At 35.9% G+C, this 22,910-nt stretch overlaps 4 protein-coding genes across 8 annotated transcripts; 3 read left to right on the top strand and 1 right to left on the bottom strand.

Annotated features, from left to right (window-relative positions):
* Window positions 1-1,261: 1,261 nt before the first annotated feature.
* LOC147279048 (2Fe-2S ferredoxin-like superfamily protein) lies at window positions 1,262-3,701 on the bottom strand. Of its 3 annotated transcripts, none has more exons than XR_015123445.1 (6): window positions 3,466-3,701; window positions 3,213-3,326; window positions 2,563-2,616; window positions 1,977-2,140; window positions 1,804-1,882; window positions 1,262-1,478 (listed from the first exon to the last, which is right to left on the bottom strand). XR_015123445.1 is itself a non-coding variant. In XM_086251624.1 (6 exons), exons 1-6 carry the CDS (start codon window positions 3,631-3,633, stop codon window positions 1,443-1,445), a joined length of 498 nt encoding a protein of 165 aa, XP_086107750.1. In that variant the 5' UTR covers window positions 3,634-3,685; the 3' UTR covers window positions 1,262-1,442. The 3 variants fall into 3 exon arrangements, 1 of the variants encoding a protein (XP_086107750.1); XR_015123444.1 differs by having other exon boundaries at window positions 1,804-1,866; window positions 3,466-3,700; XM_086251624.1 differs by having other exon boundaries at window positions 1,804-1,866; window positions 2,078-2,140; window positions 3,466-3,685.
* On the top strand, window positions 3,687-6,270 carry LOC147279049 (Pentatricopeptide repeat (PPR) superfamily protein). The gene is made up of 2 exons (XM_086251623.1): window positions 3,687-4,405; window positions 4,671-6,270. The coding sequence occupies exons 1-2, from the start codon at window positions 3,814-3,816 to the stop codon at window positions 5,897-5,899; spliced, it is 1,821 nt and encodes a 606-aa protein (XP_086107749.1). The 5' UTR covers window positions 3,687-3,813; the 3' UTR covers window positions 5,900-6,270.
* A 5,350-nt stretch (window positions 6,271-11,620) lies between these two features.
* On the top strand, window positions 11,621-17,455 carry TIFY8 (TIFY domain protein 8). Of its 3 annotated transcripts, none has more exons than XM_086250621.1 (7): window positions 11,621-12,503; window positions 13,318-13,511; window positions 13,617-14,068; window positions 14,172-14,259; window positions 16,121-16,349; window positions 16,717-16,816; window positions 16,951-17,455. In XM_086250621.1, the coding sequence occupies exons 1-6, from the start codon at window positions 12,209-12,211 to the stop codon at window positions 16,806-16,808; spliced, it is 1,350 nt and encodes a 449-aa protein (XP_086106747.1). In that variant the 5' UTR covers window positions 11,621-12,208; the 3' UTR covers window positions 16,809-16,816; window positions 16,951-17,455. The 3 variants fall into 3 exon arrangements, with proteins under 3 accessions (XP_086106747.1, XP_086106746.1, XP_086106748.1); XM_086250620.1 differs by having other exon boundaries at window positions 11,625-12,503; window positions 16,717-16,844; XM_086250622.1 differs by having other exon boundaries at window positions 11,634-12,503; window positions 13,321-13,511; window positions 16,717-16,844.
* Window positions 17,456-21,168: 3,713 nt separating this feature from the next.
* LOC147279051 (gibberellin 3-beta-dioxygenase 1-like) lies at window positions 21,169-22,395 on the top strand. Its single transcript, XM_086252497.1, has 2 exons — window positions 21,169-21,650; window positions 21,798-22,395. Exons 1-2 carry the CDS (start codon window positions 21,169-21,171, stop codon window positions 22,393-22,395), a joined length of 1,080 nt encoding a protein of 359 aa, XP_086108623.1.
* The last annotated feature ends 515 nt before the right edge of the window (window positions 22,396-22,910 follow it).

The raw sequence follows: 22,910 nt of genomic DNA on the forward strand, positions 1-22,910 counted from the left end.
ATAACAATAATTTTTTATTTTATAATCTATGTTAATATTCGCTAATAAATGTGTTATTTTCATTAGTCAATAATTGGGAAAGTTTGTTTGTTTTTATTTTTTTGTTGTTAAAAAAGAAAAAGAAAAAGGATGTGTCACCAAGCCTGACCCAGCCCATTTAAAACTTTGCAGAACTAAAAGCAAGTGTGGTCCATTGTGGTCCTCTTCCTACGAGGTAGGCCCAACAGCTTTCACGCACTGAAAGTCCAAATCCACATGGAGAGAGAGAGAGAGAGATGGGGTCCCAACAAATCTATATGGGAAACAAAGGTACTTCAAATAAAAGTATTGATTTATTTTTTTGTTGGCTAGTAAGCCTAGTATTAACTATTAAGTAATTAATTAATTAATTTATCTGGAAAGTATTAATTTATTTGAATGATGAATGAATAATTCAGACATTGACCTTAAAAGGTAGTAATTATGGGACAAAATGTTGGATGGGGCATGTCGGGTATATTTATAACTTTGCAAGAGCCAAAGACATTGTGCTCCGCTCCTCCCTTATCATCTTCTCCACCTCCTTATGTTTTGAAATAGGGAGATTACATATTTACATCTGAGCTCAAATTTATATTCCAAATATTTCAATTGGTTTATAAGATTTTAAATTCAATTTCCTCTAAATTATTATTATTTTTTACAAAAGTTAGTCTCTCCCATCTTGCTACTGCTCCCTCCCATCTTAAGCGATTGTTGATTCTAACCCTAGGCACTGTAGATAAAAAGAAGGTGAAATATAATAGAACCCCTCGAAGGTGATTCAAGTTGCACCGCAAATCAAGAGATGACATGTAATTATTGTTGGTGTGGCAAATTTCATGCAAGTTCAAATTTTGTAAGACTCGTCTAAAATAAATGACATGAGTCTCATTAACAATGATTACATGTCATGTCATTATTTGTTTGATGTATCATATTTTAATCGTTTTTTGAGTAAACTTACTGGATGCGAAATATTCAAATGAAAATGAATCAATAAATCAAAGCCCCTTTAGAAGAACTCCTGGAAAATGTTAAGTTTCTGCTGAGAGGATTGGAAGAACTTCTAGAAAATGGCATGAAGTAACAAGAAGTCTACAACCAGCTGAACATAAAAGCTGGATTTTTGGACAAACTTTTCCTTTAAATGTGCCTTTCAAGGTGCCTTTCAAGGTTATGACTCAGGATATCTGACAAATGAGGATGATCATATCTCTAGTTTCTGTAAGTACTTTTAAACTGAAGATCAGAAGATAAACCATTATTCTGTCTTTATCATCAAATAGTCTACAAATTGTATTGTAATAATGTTACAAAACACTCTAAAACCTTAACATTTAAAGTGGTTACCATGAGTTGGGGTGAAAATTAAAGCAAAGTAATTGTATTGAACAATGTAAAATATATGGCATGGCTCTTAATTACTTTTTCCACTGGGGAATCCTCTGAACCACAACCTGCAACCAACAATCAGAAAGATATCTGTTAGAAAAATAAAAACATGTTGAATACAACATGCCATGCTATTCTTAGTTGATACAACTTAAGTACTTAACTGTTGTGCCTAAGCAACCATATAAACCCAGACTGATCAGATATAGCATAAAAATCACAAAAAGTGTTAATCCATTATAAACCACATAAGTTAAAAGCATTGAATGTTGCTTCTTGTTTTGAATTCAAATCAATGCAGAAAAAGTACATGAAGTGATTAATATTTGAAATTTCAATATACTTATTTACAAGCATGAATGGCAAATAAAGGAGAATAGTGAAAAGTACCTTCCCAGAGTTTTCTTTATTTCCCACTATAGTTTGACAAGAAAGCCTCCAAGATTCAGGTTTCTGTATGTTAAAATAGCTGATATTTTCTGAGTATGGACTTCAAATGAGAAGTGAGCAAAAATTGAAAAGAATTCAAATGAAGAAAGACAAACGCCAACAAAGTAACTCACATTGACTTGATGTTAAAGAAGTGTCACCATTCTTATAGGACAAGAGGGAGTGGTATATCAAAAAGTGTAGTGTTTTTGAGAGATAGAGAGAAAGAGCTTGCCTTCTTCAAATATTTGAGTTCAGTATTTGTTCTTTCATTCAAAAGATCCTCCCCATCAATAATCTGCACAAGAAAAAAAAAACAAGGATACCACATATAGTAGGAGGCAAGCACTTAGAGCTTTGCTTATGATTTAGACAAAATACAGAGTCAGCAGGCAATACTTTTGATCACAATGCTATAGTGACAAATAAACCATTAAGGTTCTTAACAAATCAGAGCAACTGAATAAAGTTTGTACCTGTTTTAAGAACTCAAATTGAGACATCCTCTTTCAATGAGCAGTTACCAACTTAAATAAAAAACCATTGAAAGGTTACCATTTTCAATAAAAATTAATTTGCACATGCTGCATGCTAGTATTGCTGAATGTATCATGAGCAGGGCAGCTGCTTTACAATAAAAATCACAGGCTTTCACCTCCCCATAAAGTGTTAACTGAAGAAATTAGAGAAGATGTAAGAATATGAATGTTAGAAGCATACCTCAACGATACAAGTCCCACAGCTTCCACCACCTCCACAGTTCATCACTTTCCCCTGTTTAAAATTGCAATACATTTTTAAGACATTCAATCACTTGTGTTCCAATAATTTGGATATCACTATATGTAAAGTAGACCTTTGACACCAGATATACCACATTTGTTGTACCACATTGGTACCGTGTCGCTAATAAGACTATAGGAGATCCACCTATACCAGTGGGATTGGATCCCAGCTCTATTAGAGACACGGTATTAAATCTATTAATGGAGTACAAAAAATGTGATACAATTGTAGCTCCAATGATAGAGAACATTCACATTCTCACACTCTCACACTCTCACACTCTCACACTCTCTTTTGTAGTTTGTACCAAACAATTTATAAAAAAAGGTACCATTTTCTTTACTAAAAAAAAACCATTTAAAGCTTAAAATAAGTTATTTATTTATTTTTGGGTTAAAAAAAGTTACAACATGAGTGCTGGGCCTGTAGGCAACAAGCTTACTATATCCCAGGCGGCCCAATCGCCCATACTCATAAACGGTCATTTGCCCAACTACCCCGCGCACGGAAGAAACCGTAGCGGTAAATTACTAAAATGCGCGGAATGCAAAGTGATGCAGTTAGACTATTTAGTTAACACTCACATACGTGGCGTACAGCTCGATCTTGTTATCCAACATGATGTTCCTCAGCAGCTTCTCTCCACTAATCGCCTTCGCGCTCTCCACCGGATACGACCCGTCGTTCCCGGCTTTCGGCTAATCCACCACCAACGAATACAAAAAAAAAAAAAAAAACTCCAATAAATACGTCGTCGTAATTACATAAAATTACAAGAAATAAAAATAAAACGACGAAAATACTACGGTTTAATTGAATTAATGCGTTACAGTGTACCCCTATGAATTGGAGCTCGATTTCGGGCTGAGCGGGAGACGATTCCGGCGAACTTCCGGCGAAGCAGACCGAGACGGACTTCTTTGCGGAGTTTCTGTGGTTTCGGACGCCGGAGAGCTCCGCTGGCCGGAACGACATGGCGTTGGCGAAGTGCAGCATGCAAGCCATGTCTGATTCAGTGTTTGCTCACTGTCAGTCACACTTCGCTTTTGTTTCCTTTTAAATAGCCAAAAGGCCAAAAAAAAACCCAAAAAAAAAAGGGGAATGGGATAGGGGTATATTAGTAATTTCACATGTCTGAACGAACAAATTTGGAGCTCAGTCAAAGAGTTCAGTATCTCAGTGGCTATGCGCTCCCAGAAGCCCCGCCATTTTCCCTCGCTGACTCTCCTCCTCTTCAGACCAAACCCTAACCTTCGTAATCTCTCTCTGCGATCCTTCTCCGACCAATCATGGCTGTCCGTACCTGGCAACCCCCTAATCAAGTGGCCATCGCCACTCCACCCTCCCAGCTCTCCTCCTCCGCTCCCAAACCCCGCCACCTCAAACCCTAACCCTAACTCCGACCCCAAAGTTTCACAAAATGACTTCGCTACCATCGCAAAACTGCTCACCGACTCTAGCATCTCCCCCGGTTCATCCCTCCAGAGCGCGTTGGACCGGACCGGAATCGGGCCGAATCCAAGCTTGCTACAAGCCCTATTCGAATACTTTGATTCTTCTCCCAAATTGCTGCACACGCTGTTTCATTGGGCTGAGAAGCAGCCTGGGTTTCGATCCTCTGTGTCGCTCTTCAGCTCCATGATCAGTGTACTTGCCAGGTCGAGGGAGTTCGACTCCGCGTGGTCTCTGATTCTTGATCGGATTGGTGGAGATGAGGAAGCTGCTTTCGTTTCTGTAGATACGTTTGTTATCATGATCAGACGGTATGCTCGTGCAGGTATGCTGGTATGTGATTGTAAATACGTACTTAATTGAATATGCAATTTGTGGTTCTAAAATGGATTAAATTTAATAAAGATTTAGTGAATGTTGCTATCTCATTTCGAAAAAAAATCTGAACTTGCATGTATTACTTAGATGGGGTCAACCTAAAAATGCTTGAATATGCATTTGTCTTAGACCAGTTTTTGGTATTGATATGGGACAACTTCTTTTGCTTTTAAATCCATCATCTTTTTTTGGTGGTGGTACATCTTATGCAGGTATACCCCAATCAGCAATTCGGACTTTTGAGTTTGCAAGTAATTTAGACTCATTTCTCAGTTCTGATTCAGAAATGAGTTTGTTTGAAATTTTGTTGGATTCCCTTTGTAAGGAAGGCCTTGTTAAGGTGGCTTCAGAGTACGTTGATAGGAAAAGAAAGTTGGATCCAGATTGGATTCCATCAATTCGGGTTTATAATATACTGTTGAATGGATGGTTACGATCGAGGAAACTGACACGGGCAGAGCGGCTTTGGGAAGAGATGAAGAAGGAGAATGTGAAACCTAGTGTTGTAACATATGGTACACTTGTTGAAGGGTACTGTCGGATGCGTCGTGCTGAAACGGCAATTGAATTGGTGAATGAGATGAGGAGGGAAGGAATTGAGCCCAATACAATTGTGTATAATCCAATAATTGATGCGTTTGCGGAAGCTGGGAGGTTCAAGGAGGCGTTGGGGATGATGGAGCGCTTTTTGGTTCTGGAATCAGGCCCCACTATTTCCACATACAATTCTCTGGTAAAGGGCTATTGCAAGGCTGGAGATCTTGTAGGGGCTAGTAAGATCCTTAAGATGATGATAAGTAGGGGTTCTGTCCCAACTTCAACAACCTATAACTATTTTTTTAGGTACTTTTCGAAGTTTGGGAAAATTGAGGAGGGAATGAACCTTTATACCAAAATGATTGAATCTGGGTATATCCCAGATCGGCTTACTTTCCATCTTTTGTTGAAGATGTTGTGTGAAGAGGGGAGATTGGATTTGGCAGTTCAAGTTAGCAGGGAAATGAGATCTAGGGGATTTGATATGGATTTAGCTACAAGCACCATGCTGATTCATTTGCTATGCAATATGCATAGATTCAAAGAGGCTTTTGCAGAGTTTGAGGACATGATACGGAGGGGTTTAGTTCCTCAGTATCTCACTTTCCAGAGAATGAAAGATGAATTAAGGAAACAAGGAATGACTGAAATGGTGCGAAAGCTGTGCGACATGATCTTTTCAGTTCCTCATTCAACAAATTTGCCAAATACATATGTCAGAGATGGAGATGCATCTCATGCAAGGAGAAAATCTATTATTCAGAAGGCTGAAGCAATGTCTGATTTGTTGAAAACATGTTCAGATCCAAGAGAACTTGTCAAGTGTAGAAGTTCGCCTGAGAATGTTGTATCAAGAGCAAACTGGTTGATACAGGATATTAAGAAGAAAACTAACATCACCTGATATCCTTTTTTCTTCTATGTGTAATAGAAAGGCTGTTGAGAGTTATTTCCAGCACAAGATACAAAGCACTTTTGAAATTCATGTGCAATTAGACAACTTTCATGTTGATATGGGACAACCAATGGGAGAGCTAATTTTGGCGGAACTCTTTTTATGATTTAGATTATTTATAATATTAGAGACTTTTTGCAGTATTGTGGCGTGCAGCATTCTGATGGACATTTATTATGCAGTCTAGAGGTTCGATTACGGGTTCATCACATGCACGAACTGAGGTGTGGGGGTACAAGGTAAAGAGATTATGGAGCATAAGCTGGATCTGTGGGCTAAATGAAGATTTTTGTGGGATAAAGGGTTCTGTATATTTCTAAGATGTAAATTGGACTTAAAAGAGAGGGGGCAATGTTTCTTTTACTACGTATCCGTAAAGCTCTTGTGGAAGCTGGATTTTGGAGCCTTGGGTTCCTGCATAACTCAAAAGGATGGTGTGGTCGATGTTTTTGGTCAATATATGACGGTCAACCATTGAAACAGGAACACACATGGTATGTGGGTAAATTAAAAAACTGATGATCTGTAATCAAGAATATATTATTTTTGACGACATTCAAGTCAAATTGCTGTAGTTGCTTATGTTTCTTTCAAGTATGAATCAGTTCAGTTATATTATGAATTTATGATATATCCTACTAGTTAAGTTTTTTTACTTTTTTTTTTTGGGCCTGAAGTTAAGGTTATTGTTTTTTTTTTTCTCCACTTATTTTTCTGGATCATGCATATTCTTTATTCTCATATTCTTTTTTTATGTTTTTTTATGGTTAGCATTGTGCTATCACTTATTGGTCCAACATCCTACATGTACTAAGAGACCATTATCACCACATTTTCAAAATATCTGAGATATTAATTTTTAGCTTTGAGCTAGAGGATTTTTTGTCTCTTTGAACTGAATCATTATTAGGTCAATGCTAACTTGATGGATGTGGTTCTTGCTTAGGTGCCTGTATCCTTTCTGCTGATAGATAGTACGGTAGGCATTTGAATTTTGTTTTGTTAATTCCTAAAGGCGAAAAAAATATTTAACTTAAAAGAAAGGTATCAAAGCAACTAAGGTTTGTTTTGATCACTCCCTCATGAGACATTAGGGGTGTGCACGTTTTGGATTGATCAATTTGAATGACAATTTTTATGAACTATTTGAGAAAGTAGTCATCTGATCATCAGCTATGTGTATTTGTGATACACTCTATTTTCCAGAGTACATGATATGCATAGAGATGGAATCGGATCTAATATTCTAATGTTAGACTTTCAATAAAACATATGGCCCGTAGAAAAATATTTGAGTGGTGCAAGAAACACCAACTGCTTACTGAATGATACTTATAGTTGTTGTATGCTTGTTGTCAACTGTGGTAGATTAAGTTATCAGCAAATGGTGTATTGAAGTTTATTAGAAGATTAGAAATGGTAGTAGTTAAATCTGAAATTGTAAATTCATTATTTAATATAAAATTGGTTATTTTGTGGAATTTAATTGCCATGTTTTGGGCCATATAGTCAAACTACTAAATGGGATGTTGATATGTTTATAATATTGCAGTACACATCAATAATTGTAATCAAGGAGAATGGAGAATGCATGAAGATCTTTGTAGATTTGTTGATGAGATTTTTGGTCTGAGCAGTGGCGGGTAGTGCATTATTGGAGTGTGATGGGAATAATTCATTGTCATATGTCTACTTACTGTGCATGTATTTTCGTTCTTTTTTATAAAATTTTGGTGTGATGATTTTGGCTGGCCAAAATGTGCATTTTTTTAACGGAATTCTTGGCCAAAATATTCTTACTGTGTATGTATTAGATAAGGGCTTAATTATTGATTTACCATCCAAAATTGTAACTCATTCCCACTTTATCACCTGAAAGATTTTTTGTCCCAGATTACCACCTATAACTTATATCCGTGTCCCATTTTACCTTGTTCCGTCAACAATTCCGTTAATGCTGACGTGGCGCGCTGGATGTGTACCACGTGTCACATCTTTTTTGTATTTTTTGATTTTTTTGATTTTTCTATTTTTATAAACTTTGAAAATTAATTAAAAATAGCTCCGAACTTAGAAAAATACACGGAAAATTCCTACCGACTTGTCTTAACTAGTACTAATTTACTATGGGGTCAAAATGTCAATTTTCCCTCTAAAAATTTCCAAAAAATTTGGAAAGTCCAAATTTATTTCTAGAAAATTAAAATACTCTAGACTCTTTGAAAATTCATAGAATAATCTCCCGAACTCCAAAAAATATGAGGTCTGCATCGTTAGTCTTCTAAAAACTAACAATACCTTTCTCGTGAACACTTGCTACCAAAAAGACCTCTCGGTCTTAGAGAAAAATAAAATTCTCTATAAAATAAATTCTAGAAAAATTCTAAAATTTCTGTAAAGTCTCGAAATAATTCTCTAAAACAAGCTTTTGGTAATTTTTCAAAATATTTTTGAGAATTTGTCCAAGAGTTTACGAAAATTCTAGAATTTTTTCTAAAATTTATTTAATAGAGGAAAATTTATTTTAATTTTTTAGAAATAAATTTGGATTTTCTAATTTTTTTGAAAATTTTTAGAGGGCAAATTGGTAATTTAACCTTATAGTAAATTAGTGCTAGTCAAGACGAGTCCGTATGAATTTTTTTTGTATTTTTCTGAGTTCGGAGCTATTTTTAATTAATTTTCAAAGTTTATAAAAATAAAAAAATAAAAAAATGTGAAAAAATAAAAAAAGATGTGACACGTGGCGCACATCTAGCGCGCCACGTCAGCATTAACGGAATTGTTGACGGAACAAGGTAAAATGGGACATAGATGTAAGTTACAGGTGGTAATCTGGGATAAAAAAATTTTCAAGTGGTAAAGTGGGAATGAGTTACAGTTTTGGGTTGTAAATCGATAATTAAGCCTTAGATAAGTCTCGTCCTCTTGAGGTTTCCATCAAGTTGCAATGGGTTCTTAGTGTTTCGCACTTGTTTTGAATGTGCTAGTCAATCATCCATGATGAGGACCAAAGTGAAGAGATATCACTGGCTTGTCAATAGATTTGCATTCGGGGAATCCCAAGGCCATCAAGGAGGAAAGAATGAGAGTCGAATCCCACACAATCTTTTCTCTTTCAGACTTCATTTTCGTAAATAAAATTACAACATTTGAATGGAGAGGCGCAGTTTCATTTCTATACATAGCTTGTGAAATCTGTCTGCCTAGTAGCGTCTAGCAGACTAGCATTGTAGAAAAATCCAAGGTGTGCATGGAACGAAATCAGTGGGAATCTTTGAGTCACCTTGCCAGCCCCTCCAAGAAAAATGTTAGTTATAGATGTTGACGCATTTACTTTTCTACTTTCTACTGTAGTATAATTTATTTACTGTTAGGAGAAAAACTTTCTTTTTAACATGGATTAGTGATGTGACATATCAAAACAAGAAGGTGAGTTCAAAACTCAACGTTTTAAACCCGTCTTTTATTCTCTTTCTTGGTAAAGCCACATCATTAATTCATGTAGTATGAGAGTTTTGTTCAACACTGTCTGTTGTTAGATCTATATAAATATTTATATAGAGAGCAGTTTTGCTCACCTCTTTTAACTCAAGTGTATGCTCACCTCCCATCTAAAATGCTGTCATGTATTAAAAAAATTAACCATGAGTTAATATATTGTATTTAATTATTTGTGATATTATAATGATGAGAGAGAAAAATAATTTGACAAATCTTTTTTACTTTTATCCTTATCTTTTATTACTCAACTTTTTTCACTTTTTTATTACCTATTAATTTTTATTTTCTCTTTTATTTAATTATTTCTAATAATTTTTGCTTCTTTTGTTTTTTTGCTCTTCTACAGTACGCCTCTAGTATCTAAAAAACCACATGCATTTAATAATTTTTGCTTTTTTTTTTTGCTCTTTTCTAATAAGCCTCCAGTACCCAAAAAACCACATCCAATTTTTTTGGGTCAATTTCTCATGTATACACCTTTTATCTATTTTTTTAATTAATTAAAAAAAATAATCCAACAACACCTTTTTTTTTATCGCCTAAGAATTCTTCTTTCTTGTCTCATACATGACCTTTTCAGATCAAACAAATTCTTAGGTCAATCCAAGGTGTTGCAGCATTTGAAGAAAGAAGAATAGTTGCAACGACATAATTTTTTTAGTTTTAACTCATGTAACTTTTTTATTGGATTTTCTATGTATGTAAATGAGTTGTTTTATATTTTTGTTTGGCCAACATTTTAGATTAAACTTTGCAAATGAGTTTTTTGTTCGAATTGCAAATGTGTTGTTAGAATATTTTATTTCATAATTAATTAAAATAATAGATAAATGTGTATACAAGAGAAGACCCAAAAAAATGGATGTGATTTTTTGAGTACTAGAGACGTACTGGAGAAGAGCAAAAAAACAAAAAAAGTAAAAATTATTAGAAATAATTAAATAAAAGGAAAAAGAGAAATTAACAGGTGATAAAAAAAAGTTGAGTAATAAAAGATAAGGATAAAATAATAAAAGAGTTGTCAAATTATTTTTCTCTCTCATCATTATAACATCATAAATAATTAAATACAATAGATTAACTCATGGTTAGTTTTTTAAACACATGACAGTATTTTAGATGGGAGGTGAGCATACACCTGAGTTAAAGAAGGTGAGCAAAACTGCTCTCTTTTATATATATCATATAGTGTCTGGACGAATTTTATTAAATGAATGTGTTGCGGTTGATTTCAATGATGAATCTTTGAGTGAGTGAGTTGGGTTTGAGGTGGATATTTTATTAATAAATGTGTTGCGGTTGATTTCAATGATGAATCTTTAAGTGAGGGAGTGAGTGAGTTGGGTTTGGGGTGGAGAGCTTTGCACGATGCCCCAAGCCAAGTCGGAAAACGACGGCATCGGGTGATGGTGTAAATGGTGGGTGCAGTCAACAAAAGCTCTCGAGAGAGAATCAATCTCTGCTTCAATATTTATATTCTTCCCCCACTCGGCACTCGCGTGGCTATTAGAGTATTTAGCTTCCAATTCCACCAAGCAAATTCATCACCTCTCTCTCTCTCTCTCTCTCTCTCTCTCTCTCTCTCCTCTGCGTGATATATGCACAGGGTGGTGTGAATGATATGCCATAAAAACCAATTTTATGGGTGTAAAGGTTTGTGTTTGAGATTGACCAAAAGACAAAAAAGGTTTTGTATCGGAGATGTCTAAGAACTAAAACTTAGTATGTCACTTTTTCTTTCAAAAACAAACTCAACAACAATAGAAGGAATATACACCATCACAAGCTACCGATACTAAATTTATTTGAGCATGGGCCAATAGTAAATATACTTATAAGATAGGGAGTTGATATTTGCACTCTAAAAATGACTACTTGCACTTTTTTTTGTGAAAGCATCAAAGAATGTAAGAGCATAGTTTTAGAATACATTTATCATTTCTTATAAAGTATTGTCAGATAATTTGATGAGTTTAGTATTATTGATCTTAAGCATATCAAATTTTACAAATAAAAAATTGCACCTTAAAAGTAACAAGAAGAGTTGATGAGAATTTGTTGTTCTAGTGATGAAAAGCAATGACCCCTACGCTCAAAATTCGAAGTTCAAATCTCTTATCTCAAGACCAGAGAAAGTGATGGTAGTTGGAGGAGACCTTCAAAATCAAAATTATAATATACTAGACAGTCTAGACTAGAAGATGAGTTTTAAGGGAGACAATATAATTTATGAAAAACAAAGGGAGTCTTCATGAAATAGCCATGGAAAAAGAAGGCAGTGGCAGAGTGCCACGCCACTACGCCAGTGCATACATACAGAGACAGAAACTACCCCTCCTCCTATTCTATCTTTTTTTCTCTCCCTTTCTTCACTTGTTTTCTTTTCCTCTCCTCTCCCTGTGCAAACAACAAAAATAATTGCCAGAAAAAAACACACAAACTCACACCTCCCAACCCCAACATATATTCTCTAATAGAGCCAAACAACACAACCCAACCCACCACACACAGACACACAGCATTGAACGAGAGAGAGAGAGAGAAAAAAAAAAAACACTTGCCCAAAGAACCTTTTGCTTTTTATTGCCTCTCTTTCTCTCCCCCTCCCTCGGTCTCTGTTCATAAAGACCCTGATTCTCTTTTTCTTTTCTGAAAATCGTGCTCTCTTTTTCTTCTCTTTACACCCCCTCACACACACACAAACACTGTTGTTTCTAGCAGAGAAGCTATGCATAGTGATATGGGGATGAAGAAATGGCCGTACTGAAAATGGCTCAGCAAGGCATGCCCAACAACAATGCCACTACTAACAGCACTCAACAGCAGCAGCAGAAGCAGCAACACAAACCCAAAGAAGAGCAGCTAGTGAAACCCATCTTCCATGACTTTCTGGGCATGAAGCCTACTGATTCTTCCCCTGTGGTTTTGGCCCCCAAAGCCTCCGATTGCAGGCTCTCTGAGGCCTCCCCCTCCTCAGCCTCTGCTTCACTTGGGGCTTCTTCTGGTGGTGGCCGTGGGCCCATCTCAACCACCTCTGATCTGGGTTCTGGTGAGCCACTCCCCATTTTGTATAAAAACTGTTTCTTTTTCCCCTTTGTGCTTTTATTTTCCTTCATATTTGTAAAAAGCCTGTCTCCGTCTCTGTCACTCTCTCTCTCTATTCTTCTTAAATATAGGTACTTTAATATATTTTTTTGATCAACTAAAAAAAGTTTTTTTTTTTTGGAGTGAGTAATGAGTGTGTAAATGCAAGTAAGGAAGATGGAGGGTGGAGGGTGGGTTCTATACTTCTATGTTATGGATGTTCTAGTGAGGTCAGTAAGGAGTTTGCTAGCTGTTGTAGGCTTTTCTCGTTTCCCTCTATGCTTTTGATTTATTAAGTTTCTTGTTATGGATATGTTGAATCAATGGTAAGCTTTTCACTTACTTTTCCCCTTCCCTTTTTAGGCTTTCTTTGTCTCTGAAAGCATATTGTTGTAGCATTTGGGTTTAGGTTCGAAAACATGATACTTAAATGTTTTTGTCTGTTCATTGCCCTTTTTCAATGTGGTAGTTTTTTGTTTTTGATGTTGGTACCAATTGGGGAATGGAAAAAGTTGGGAGTGTTTGACAGAAATTTATCATTACAAAGCGAGATATAAGTAAGCACCTCATTCTGATGAGCATTTGTTTATGACGATGCTTATGTTATATTGCTGGATTTTTTGTCTGTGACACTATTGAATGAACATCAACTACCAATCTTGAAGCTTATCTGTTATGATTGTATTGCTGAAATTTGAACATATCTGAAGTGCTTATCCTTTCTGATTTGGGATTCTGTATTTACATCAGAGTTTGATTCATTGTCCCATTAAATTTAGTAGATAGACAGGCTGGAAATCATCTTGAGGGGGTTCCATTCTATGGTCCGAGGAGTGATATGTCTGGGCCCGAGATAAGTAACAGGTTAATTGGAACTAAGAGGAGTAATTCAGACTCTACTTTTATGGGTTCATCCAGAGATGGGATCCCTCATACAGGTCCTGACTCCCACGAGAGCTCGCATTTGATGAAGGTATGAGTTGACATGATAAATTGGTTTTGTTCCATTCTTGCATAAGTAAAAAAGCCCTGTCTACGGATTCCTGATCTGATGCTTGTTAGTTATCTTGAACTTCAGATGCTTCGAAATGGAGCAGGGGGAGAGCGACCTAGAAGGTCCAACGACGATGAAGCAGTCTTTGCTACACAGCCACTGAGGCCAACTTCTGGTTCTATCATTTTCCAGCCTCCACTTGGTGGTAGAGTTGATACCAATGTTTCCAAATGGGAACGGTCCACTCCCATGAATTTGGGTGCTGCAGTACAGTACCCTCCACGAGGGAGTCATTTTGTACCCTTTGTGCATCAATTACCTACGAACAGATTTAGGGATGCTAATGCCAGTCCAAATAATATCTCTCAATCAGCTGCTGATGAGGGATCTAGAACTGGAATTAAAGGCCCAGGAATTTTGAGTTCCATTAATGCCAGTGGTGGTGCTTCTGAAAGAAACTCATCTGGGGTGCTGCAAAGTGGCAGCAGGCAGAAATCTGGGACTAATATTTTAGAGCCAGAATCTTCTACTCCAAGGTAAATCTTATTTTACAGTACATTCTTCTCTGTTATAATCATTTGTTTTTCTTTGAAGTGAGAGGACACTTGATGCTATATATTTTTTCCGTTGTTTTGGCAGTCGACAAGGATTTACATCTGCTAGTCGGCAGATGACCATATTTTATGGCGGTCAAGCTCATGTTTTTGATGATGTCCATCCAAACAAGGTTTACCTTCTTATTGTTTGATTATAGTAGTGACAGCTCCTTTTATTAATTAAAATGCATATGTATGTTTACTGTATTTATACTTTCATTTGCATTCACAGCAGAATATAAGTGAGTAATCTTGTTAATGAAAATATAGTATTGATATAAACATTGGCCGACTCATGTCATGGTTCCATACGGATAAACTAAATTGCTGTTGTCTGTAGAATTGCAGAAGCAGTGGGATCTGATCTTAAATTAAAGGTTTAGCAAAAATTTTCTAGAGAATTTGGTCTGTGCCTGTGAATTTTTTTTCGAGTCATACTCATTATACAGTCTATAATGTGCACCTTAAGGATACATAGCTATGCAAATGCTGTCAAACTTTCTTGATGTTTTTCTTAAGCTTTGTGTTTTAGATGTCCATATTTAGTCATTAGTAAATAAAAGAGTGGATTTTAGTTTATGTGGGATGCCTGGCTAGGAGAAGCAAGGTACTATTTGAAGATTTTGAGGAGTCAGATTGTTCACCTTTCTGTTGAGAAACTTTCCAGGTTAAGATAAAGATGGGGAAAGTTTCTTGTTCACACAGTTCTTAATTGCGTGAGATTGACGTGTTAATAACTAGAAGTCCCTAAAAGTTGGTTATGAAGATGATTTTTCAAGCTCATAAAAGACTCTAAATGTGTTTTCTCTTGGTATGGGGTAGTTTATAGTTATGCAATTTCTTGTTGGTATGGTCACCCGGTATTTCATATTTGTGCATGCCTGATCTATTTAATTATGTATCTGCTATCGGCCCTGAGCCGGTGCCATGAGTACTTGTTTTGCCTGTTATTGTAGTCAGGTCTTATATATTTCTTGGGTTGTTGGTTGGATTAATGATCTTGGTTATGGAGTGATGTGGAAAGTCAAACAATCATAAATATATAGTTATTGGCAATAAAAATGTGATGTAGGTTTAATTCCCTGTTATTATGCTAGACATGTAGCACTCGACGGCTATGTACACTTCCATTACCAAAATTAAGCTATATACACTTCACTACTAGATTTGAAGTGTTTATTGGAGGAAATTACGCTGTAGGTGGGTGTAGCAAAGAAAAAGTATATCATAAGTCTGTGAATAGTGTTTGTTATTCATGTTTGGTGTGAGAAGTTCATGACATCATTTTCATTTTGCGTGGGGTAGTTCTTCAGTTGCTGTATACTCACTCCACTGGAGAGTCAGAATTTACTTGAATTATTCAGCAGTGGTTTTCTTGTACAGATCAGTTATCAATAGTTATTAAGTCCTATTGGCTTCAACTTTCACATCATGATGTGTTAGTGCTTCCCCTATAATTGTCTTCTGTCAGGATCCATATGTGAGATTTAAGTCCCAAAATAAGAAAGAGTGGGAAAATGGAGGGAGTGTTATACATTGGTTTGACTGGACTCTTAGGCTTAAGCTTTGGGTCTGTTCTACATTGGTTTGATTGAGACACATATGCTCAAGCTCTTTTTTATTTCAAGTGATGGTCAAAGACTTAAAGCTTTTTGAGTCTAGAACAATGTACCCTGGAGTTGATTTCTCTCTAGACTTTCTCATTCTACATGAACTATCAGTCTACTAATCCTGAAAAGTGGAAAAATTGTGAAATCAAGTTTGTTATTGTAGAGATAAATTAAGAATTATGAGTGTTTCCTTTTCACTGATGTCCAGAAAAAAGGACTTATTATGCAGCACCCTACCTCTTCATTTTCCTCTATTATTTTTCCAATTTTTTCTTCGCCGATCTTGTGTATCAGCAACCTAGTATGAATTCAAATAATTTTTCCATTTCCTGGCTGTTAATTACAACTACGTGACATTTTTGTGACCACTGTACTTTTCCAGGCAGATGTTATAATGGCCTTAGCTGGATCAAATGGAGGATCTTGGTCAACAACCTATTCACTAAAATCTACTGGGAGGCTGGGTAGTGAAAACCACATGCCCAGTGGAGAGGTTGAAACTGGAACAGCAAATAACATAGCATTCATGCGAGACTACCAAGGGAGGTTATGTATTCCTGGCAATTCTAGTCAAGGAGTGGGTTTCTCTGATCGAATATTGACACCGGCAGGTGATCTTCTAACTTAATCCTCTGGTAGTTTGATGGTTTCCATTAGGGTTGCGTGCATAAATCTAGTGGGATGTTTGACACATAGAATTCAATGTTAATATTTTCCCACACAACCTTGCAGCCTTCTGGGTCATGGGAGCAGTGACTCCTACATCACAGGTTTAAGGATTAGTTAACAGTCAAATATGGTTTAACTAAATTAATCAAAGACTTGATGCATCATGTGGTATTCAAAAATTCCAATGAGTTTTGTGATGACTTGGTGTGTGAACAACTTTTACTGTGATTATTCAGTGGCCTCATTTTGTTTCGTTTTGTTTTTTTGTTGTTGGTATTGTTATTGACTGCTGGAGACTACTGGTTGCAGGTGGCCATCAAGGCAGCAATTTAGGCAAAGATACAAGAAACCCAGTCCAAGCAGCAGAACAACCGAGTTCTAAAGAGAAAAATGATCAGTGATGTTAAAGGTTTTCATATTTTGAACATTAGGATACAGTAAAATCTTCACCCTTGCAGTTTGCTTAATTTTCCAATTTGGTCTCTAAAAGCTACTAATTTCAACAATATTTATTAATCCTATAATCTTGAATTTGTGTTGAAGCCTTTGGTTGGACAACTCCTGCCGCCATTGCCGGTGTTAACAGAGCTTGGCCCCTCAAAGAGCTTGAATTCTTGTCCTCATGACATGCAGATATGGTCAAATTGATTTCAAGTGAAGCTTGTTGTCCCATCAAAATGTTAAGATTTTAAGTGATTTTCATTGGCATGGAACTAGCAAGTATTTTCGTGGCTACATCAGCTAATGGCTAATAGGCTGGTCGCCTTATCTGATATGAGCTAGCTGGACTTGTATAACCAAACATGAACAGGCCCAATCCCTTTTAACTGACCCAGTAAACAATCATGCTGCTGGTGCTCATTCTCTTTCATAGCTAATTGGGTTAGAAGCTTAGAACTTAGAAGAGGTCCATGCAATGCATATCGAAACACCTCGGCCTCGAGCTTCACATTTATTCCATGAGATAATTGGTACCATTGCAAATGCAGTTTCAATATGATTGGACCTTCTCATTTCTAAGAGAGAGAGAGAGAGAGAGAGAGAGAGAGAGAGAGAGAGAGAGAGAGAGAGAGAGAGAGAGAGAGAGAGAGAGAGAGAGAGAGAGAGAGAGAGAGAGAGAAGGGGGTCCTTTTAGAATTACCAATAGTTTTTCTGTTGTTGGGTCCTGAGTAGTTGGGCTAATGGGCTGGTTGACATATCTGATATGAGCTGGACCTATAATGAAACTGGAACCCAAATTACCCAGTAAGAGTCTGTTCGGAAGCTAGCACTTTTATTGGAAGCGCTTTAAGCTCATAATTTTTTTCAAAAAAATTGAACTGTTTCTTTTAAATGTATACATGGGTAGGTGTTTGAAACGCTTTCAAGTGCTTCTATAATGCAAAATCACTTTCAACTTTTTTGTCAAATGCAAACAAATACACTTTTAACTATTTGAAAACATTTTTAGCCATTTTAAAAGCATTATCAAACAGGCCAAATATACTGCTGCTGCTGCCTCTACTTCATAGCTAATTCGGTTAGAACCTCCTTGGAGAGGTCCATGCATTTGGAATCAACATAGGCCTTGAATAACACAGAAAAATTATTCAAAATCTCCATATGTTTGAAAAATCTTTAAAAAAAAAAAAAAAAAAAGAGAGGTTATATTTGATGATAAATTCAAATAATTAACCTATAGATTAACAAGACAAAATTCACTTAATAAAATTCTCAGTATTTAAAAATTATTAAAGTGGAAGGCAGTAATATTAATTTGAAGAACTTTTGTCTTTATTATGTGGTTCATACATTGTTATATTTAATTAAAGTTATTAGCAATTCAATTATACCTTATGATTCACATTTCTCATGAGAGAGGAGACAATATGTTCTTCGAAAATTAAAAATTCAAAGGAATCGGCTCTCCATATGTTTAGAAAATCAAAAATTCAAAAGAATCGTTCCAATAAAGTAAAATTGGACTTCTATTTTTATAAAGAGAGGAAATTCAGGGCCGGTCGTTGAAAATTGTGAATAATTATATAATTTTGATGGTGTTAATTATTTAATTTCAAGAAATTAAATAAACTCTTTTTGGCCAAGAATAAATTAAATAAACTTAATTATAGAGAAACTTGCAGGTACCAGGATTCCACGTGGCAAGTTCAATTTGGTACATGCATGGTACACATATATTCTCCGTCACTCATTATTTGTCACTTGATGACTTGAAGCTTTTTTTTGGTAAATGATGACTTGAAGCTTCAGCTTCACATTTATTCGATGAGATCATTGGTACATGGTACACATGATTTGGTTTTGTAATTTTTGGACCGATCCATTGACCATTGTATAGCTCTAATGGATGGTCAACTAGGGAGTACATGACCTCTACCTTCATCAAAAGCAATTAAATGGGCCACTAATAAGGTTTCCCACATGGAATTAACATAACATAAATATTGTCAATGATCTTCTCAAGCCTGCAGGCAGAATTCTAGTCGGCAATCAGAGAACATTCATGTAGCACACAATTTCTATGCACTCCATTTCTCATTTGCTCTCCTGCTAGAGTTAATTGCCTCCTACAATATTATTATGTACATTGGCCTGAGGACTATTAACCCCACCACTTTCATGGTTTTATTTGATCTTATAATATTCCTTTTATTATTTGATTTTTCTATGTGTTAATTGTTCTATCTTATTAGAGTATCTCCAAAAGACTCGATAAAAGTCTTTGGCTGCTTAATTAGTTGTGCCACGTTAGATAAATCATCTTCAAGAGCCTTTGCAAATGGGCTCGTCAAAATAGAGACCTAAAGTAAGTTCGTCAGTTTTAACAAGTGAATTTGACTTTTCAAATTTTAAAAATATTAATTTGGCTATTCAAATCTTAATAAAATCTTAATTTTGTCTAAACAAAAAAATATATTAAAAAATAATAAATTAATTAAAATGAAAAGTCAATTAGAGTTCACAATTTTAAAATAAGAAATTTAATTTTTTCAAACTGTCACGTAGGTCAGCAAAGTAAGATTTAAACAGCTAAATTTGAAGAGTTTATTAGAAATGCTCTGGATCATGTCCTTGGTCAACGCCATCAGGCCTTCGTCATGCCTTGATTACCTTCACTAACCTCCACCAACATTCGTCATGCCATAATGACAACTTGATTTTTTCCTTGATTATTAATACTGTTATTTTTTTAATTTTTTTTTTTCAAATAACATGAACTTTTATAAGTTCGGTGCTTGGCAGCATATGAAATTAATAGTATTATTCAATCCTTTGGATTAACACTATGAAGATTATCTAACCTACTTGGGTTTTGACGTTTTGTAATACAAATAAATGTAGTATGGTTGGATTTGGGAAAGATAAAAACAAAGGGCATTAATTATTATCGAATATGTCAAAAATACCAATTTTCCTTTTAATTTGGAGACAATTTAGCTAATTTATTTTAAGTGTGAAAACAATTTGCTTTTTGGGCCATATTATAGGCACAGCCACAAAGTTGTCTCTACTCTCTACCTAACTAAGCAGCCATGTTTGGCTTTTTGACATGAAATGCATGCATGTTGTATGCCGCAACTGGTTTCTGAAGCTAATCTCCGTAATTGGTTTGTATTTTATAGCTACAATGTGGACAACAGACAAGGCATGCTTTCATTGTACACAAAAGCAAAGGGAAAAGGACGTTCTCTTTATCATGGAACAATGAAACTGTTTTTTCAAGTTGTTGATGCCACAACTTGTTTAATTGTTTGTTCTTTATTTTGTCCCATTCAACAATATATATATATATATATATATATATATATTATCCCATGTACTCATAATCCTGCCAAAACCACTAACCGACGCTAATATGTCCAAACAGCCGCCCTTGCCCAACTGTACATCATTTGGAACCTAATCACTTTGGATCAAATTTCTAATTCTAATTCTAATTCTAATTCTAATTCTAATTCATACATACATAGATATACTATTCTTTATTCTTTAATACGTACATACATATGCTCGATTAATCATATATAACCACACACATACTGAGCAATTGACCGTTGAAACACTCACGCACGTTCGAATACTTGTATTACTTGGTATATAATTTGCATCAGAGACTGTATATATACATAGTCCACGTACAATATTAATACGTTAACATACTACTGGTTAGTATATATATATATATATATATATATATATATGAGTAAATGCATGCATCTCATTAACCATTGAATTTTCATGTTTACTTGCAAAAAACAACCGTTATGGTAAATAAAATAGGAGTCATAGAATGTGAATCACATTCTATAAATCATATCAGATATGGATAAGTAGTATGTTTTTTTTAATTATATTAGAGGAAATTTAATCTTAAATCTATCTTAAACCTTATCCATTGTACATTTGTACATTACTTTTATCTTTCCTGACCACTTAAATTAACCCCAAATTAATCCAGGCTTAATTATGATAAATAATATCTGGATCGACAACATATAATGTATATATATGCAGTCAAAACATATATTTCCCATATAAAGGATTTATGCATATCCACATACACAATATATATATATGGAAATTAATTAAGTAATCCATACGGGCCGGATATCATTCCATATATATATCAAATAATAACTCCCATATATTACTATCTCTGATCACTGTGTGCGTGTATATATATGCGTATATTATCCTAATCAACACATGCGAGCACAGTCTCTGATTGAAGCATAGTTTATTGATCCATCTTTGTTCATAATGGGTGCTCTCTCAGAAGCCTACAGAGACAACCCTCTCAATCTCCACCAGATCGTCCCCCTCGACTTCGGCTCAGTCCACACCGTACCCGACTCCCACGATTGGGCCGATCAAAAATCCGACGACCACCACTACTCCAGCGCCGTCCCTGTATCCGTACCACCCGTGATTGAGCTCACGGATCCGGGTGCCCCAGAACTCATACGCGAGGCGTGTGAGAAATGGGGCATGTTCCAGCTGACGGGGCACGGCGTCCCCGAAAAGCTGATGGAGGACGTGGAGGCCGAGACTCGGCGGCTGTTTGGTCTTTCCGCTGACCAGAAACTCAAGGCCTTGCGATCTCCCGGTGGGGCCAGCGGATACGGTCTCCCTCAGATATCCCATTTCTTTTCCAAGCGGATGTGGCATGAAGGCTTTACCATAATTGGGTCTCCTGTTCATCATGCTAAGCTACTTTGGCCTCATCACTATCAACCATTTTGGTAACTCTATATATCCACATGTGTATGCATGCACTTCCATGCACGTACCTAATGCATCATGCTTTTGGTTTTGGGATTTGTTTGGAAGAAACTTTGATTAAAAGTCTTGTTTTAATCACTTATGTTTTAATTTTCACGTTTTTGCAGTGAGACAATAGAGGACTATCAGATTCAAATGAAGCTGTTAGCCGAGCAACTAATACCCATTATCTTAAAGTCCTTCGAAGAAGCTGCGAATTGGTTTGAAACAACAACGAAAGACGAGTCTGCAGAAGGAGGAAGTAATAGTAGTAGCAGTGCCTGCAATATTGCTTTACAAATGAATTCTTACCCTGCCTGCCCTGACCCGACCCGGACCATGGGTCTAGCACCACATACCGACACTTCTCTGATGACCATAGTCCAGCAAACCAAGATTAGCGGCCTCCAAATCTTCAAAGAAGGAGTCGGGTGGGTTCTGGTTCAACCCGTACCCGGTGCACTCACTGTCAACCTCGGTGATTTCCTCCATATTTTGTCCAACGGCCGGTTTGCTAGTATTCGTCACCGGGTGTTGGTCAGCCCGATCCAACGAACCTCAGTGGCCTTTTTCTATAGCCCACCAACGGACTTTGTTGTCTCGCCGCTGCTCTATAAGGATTCGGGTCCGGGTCAAGTTTCTCGGTATCGATCTGTCACAGTGAAGGAGTACGTCAATATTAAGGCCAAGCATCTCCAAAATTCGCTTTCTTTTATCGAGACTTAAATATTGGGAATCTTTTCTTTTAGGCAAAATTTAAAATTCGGTCAAAGTATTTTACATGCATGCATCATATATAGAAGGAATTAAATTTTCTTTTGTCATTAGATATTCTGCAAGTTCTGTTAATTTTTAAAGTTTTAAATCATTCAATTATGTGGTATAAGATTCATTGACGCTGTAACAGCATAACATATCACATATTTGACAAGATCATATATAACCATATACCCATTACACATTCTTTCTTATGACTATTACTATGCATGCAATATTTTCATGTCATAATAACTTTGATTTAGGGATATGGGGAAGTTAATTTATCAGAGTAGTGCCTTCCCTCTAGAATACAGAGATGGTTAATTTATGAATTTCTTTTTGGGGGGATTAATCTTAGCTGAGAGATGTACCTTTTTCTGATATATTAAAGAAGAATATTCTATGTTTACATTCTTCATATAGATGTGTTATGTTTGATTACAAGTCAAGTTACAAGTTACATGTTGAAATGAAATGACTTG

This window comes from Dryas octopetala, chromosome 7 (genome assembly GCF_963921425.1).
Source record: "Dryas octopetala chromosome 7, drDryOcto1.1, whole genome shotgun sequence".
Lineage (NCBI taxonomy): Eukaryota > Viridiplantae > Streptophyta > Magnoliopsida > Rosales > Rosaceae > Dryas > Dryas octopetala.

Excerpts from the sequence above, each read along its gene's own strand:
- TIFY8 (XM_086250621.1), top strand. The coding sequence starts at position 12,209 with ATGGCCGTACTGAAAATGGCTCAGCAAGGCATGCCCAACAACAATGCC. Across the intron at positions 12,504-13,317 it reads CACCTCTGATCTGGGTTCTG|TAGATAGACAGGCTGGAAAT; the intron begins GTGAGCCACTCC and ends CATTAAATTTAG. Across the intron at positions 14,260-16,120 it reads ATGATGTCCATCCAAACAAG|GCAGATGTTATAATGGCCTT; the intron begins GTTTACCTTCTT and ends GTACTTTTCCAG.
- LOC147279049 (XM_086251623.1), top strand. The coding sequence starts at position 3,814 with ATGCGCTCCCAGAAGCCCCGCCATTTTCCCTCGCTGACTCTCCTCCTC. Across the intron at positions 4,406-4,670 it reads CAGACGGTATGCTCGTGCAG|GTATACCCCAATCAGCAATT; the intron begins GTATGCTGGTAT and ends CATCTTATGCAG.
- LOC147279051 (XM_086252497.1), top strand. The coding sequence starts at position 21,169 with ATGGGTGCTCTCTCAGAAGCCTACAGAGACAACCCTCTCAATCTCCAC. Across the intron at positions 21,651-21,797 it reads CATCACTATCAACCATTTTG|TGAGACAATAGAGGACTATC; the intron begins GTAACTCTATAT and ends ACGTTTTTGCAG.
- LOC147279048 (XM_086251624.1), bottom strand. The coding sequence starts at position 3,633 with ATGGCTTGCATGCTGCACTTCGCCAACGCCATGTCGTTCCGGCCAGCG. Across the intron at positions 2,617-3,212 it reads TCGAGCTGTACGCCACGTAT|GGGAAAGTGATGAACTGTGG; the intron begins GTGAGTGTTAAC and ends AATTTTAAACAG. Across the intron at positions 1,867-2,077 it reads AACTCAAATATTTGAAGAAG|AAACCTGAATCTTGGAGGCT; the intron begins GCAAGCTCTTTC and ends TTTAACATACAG.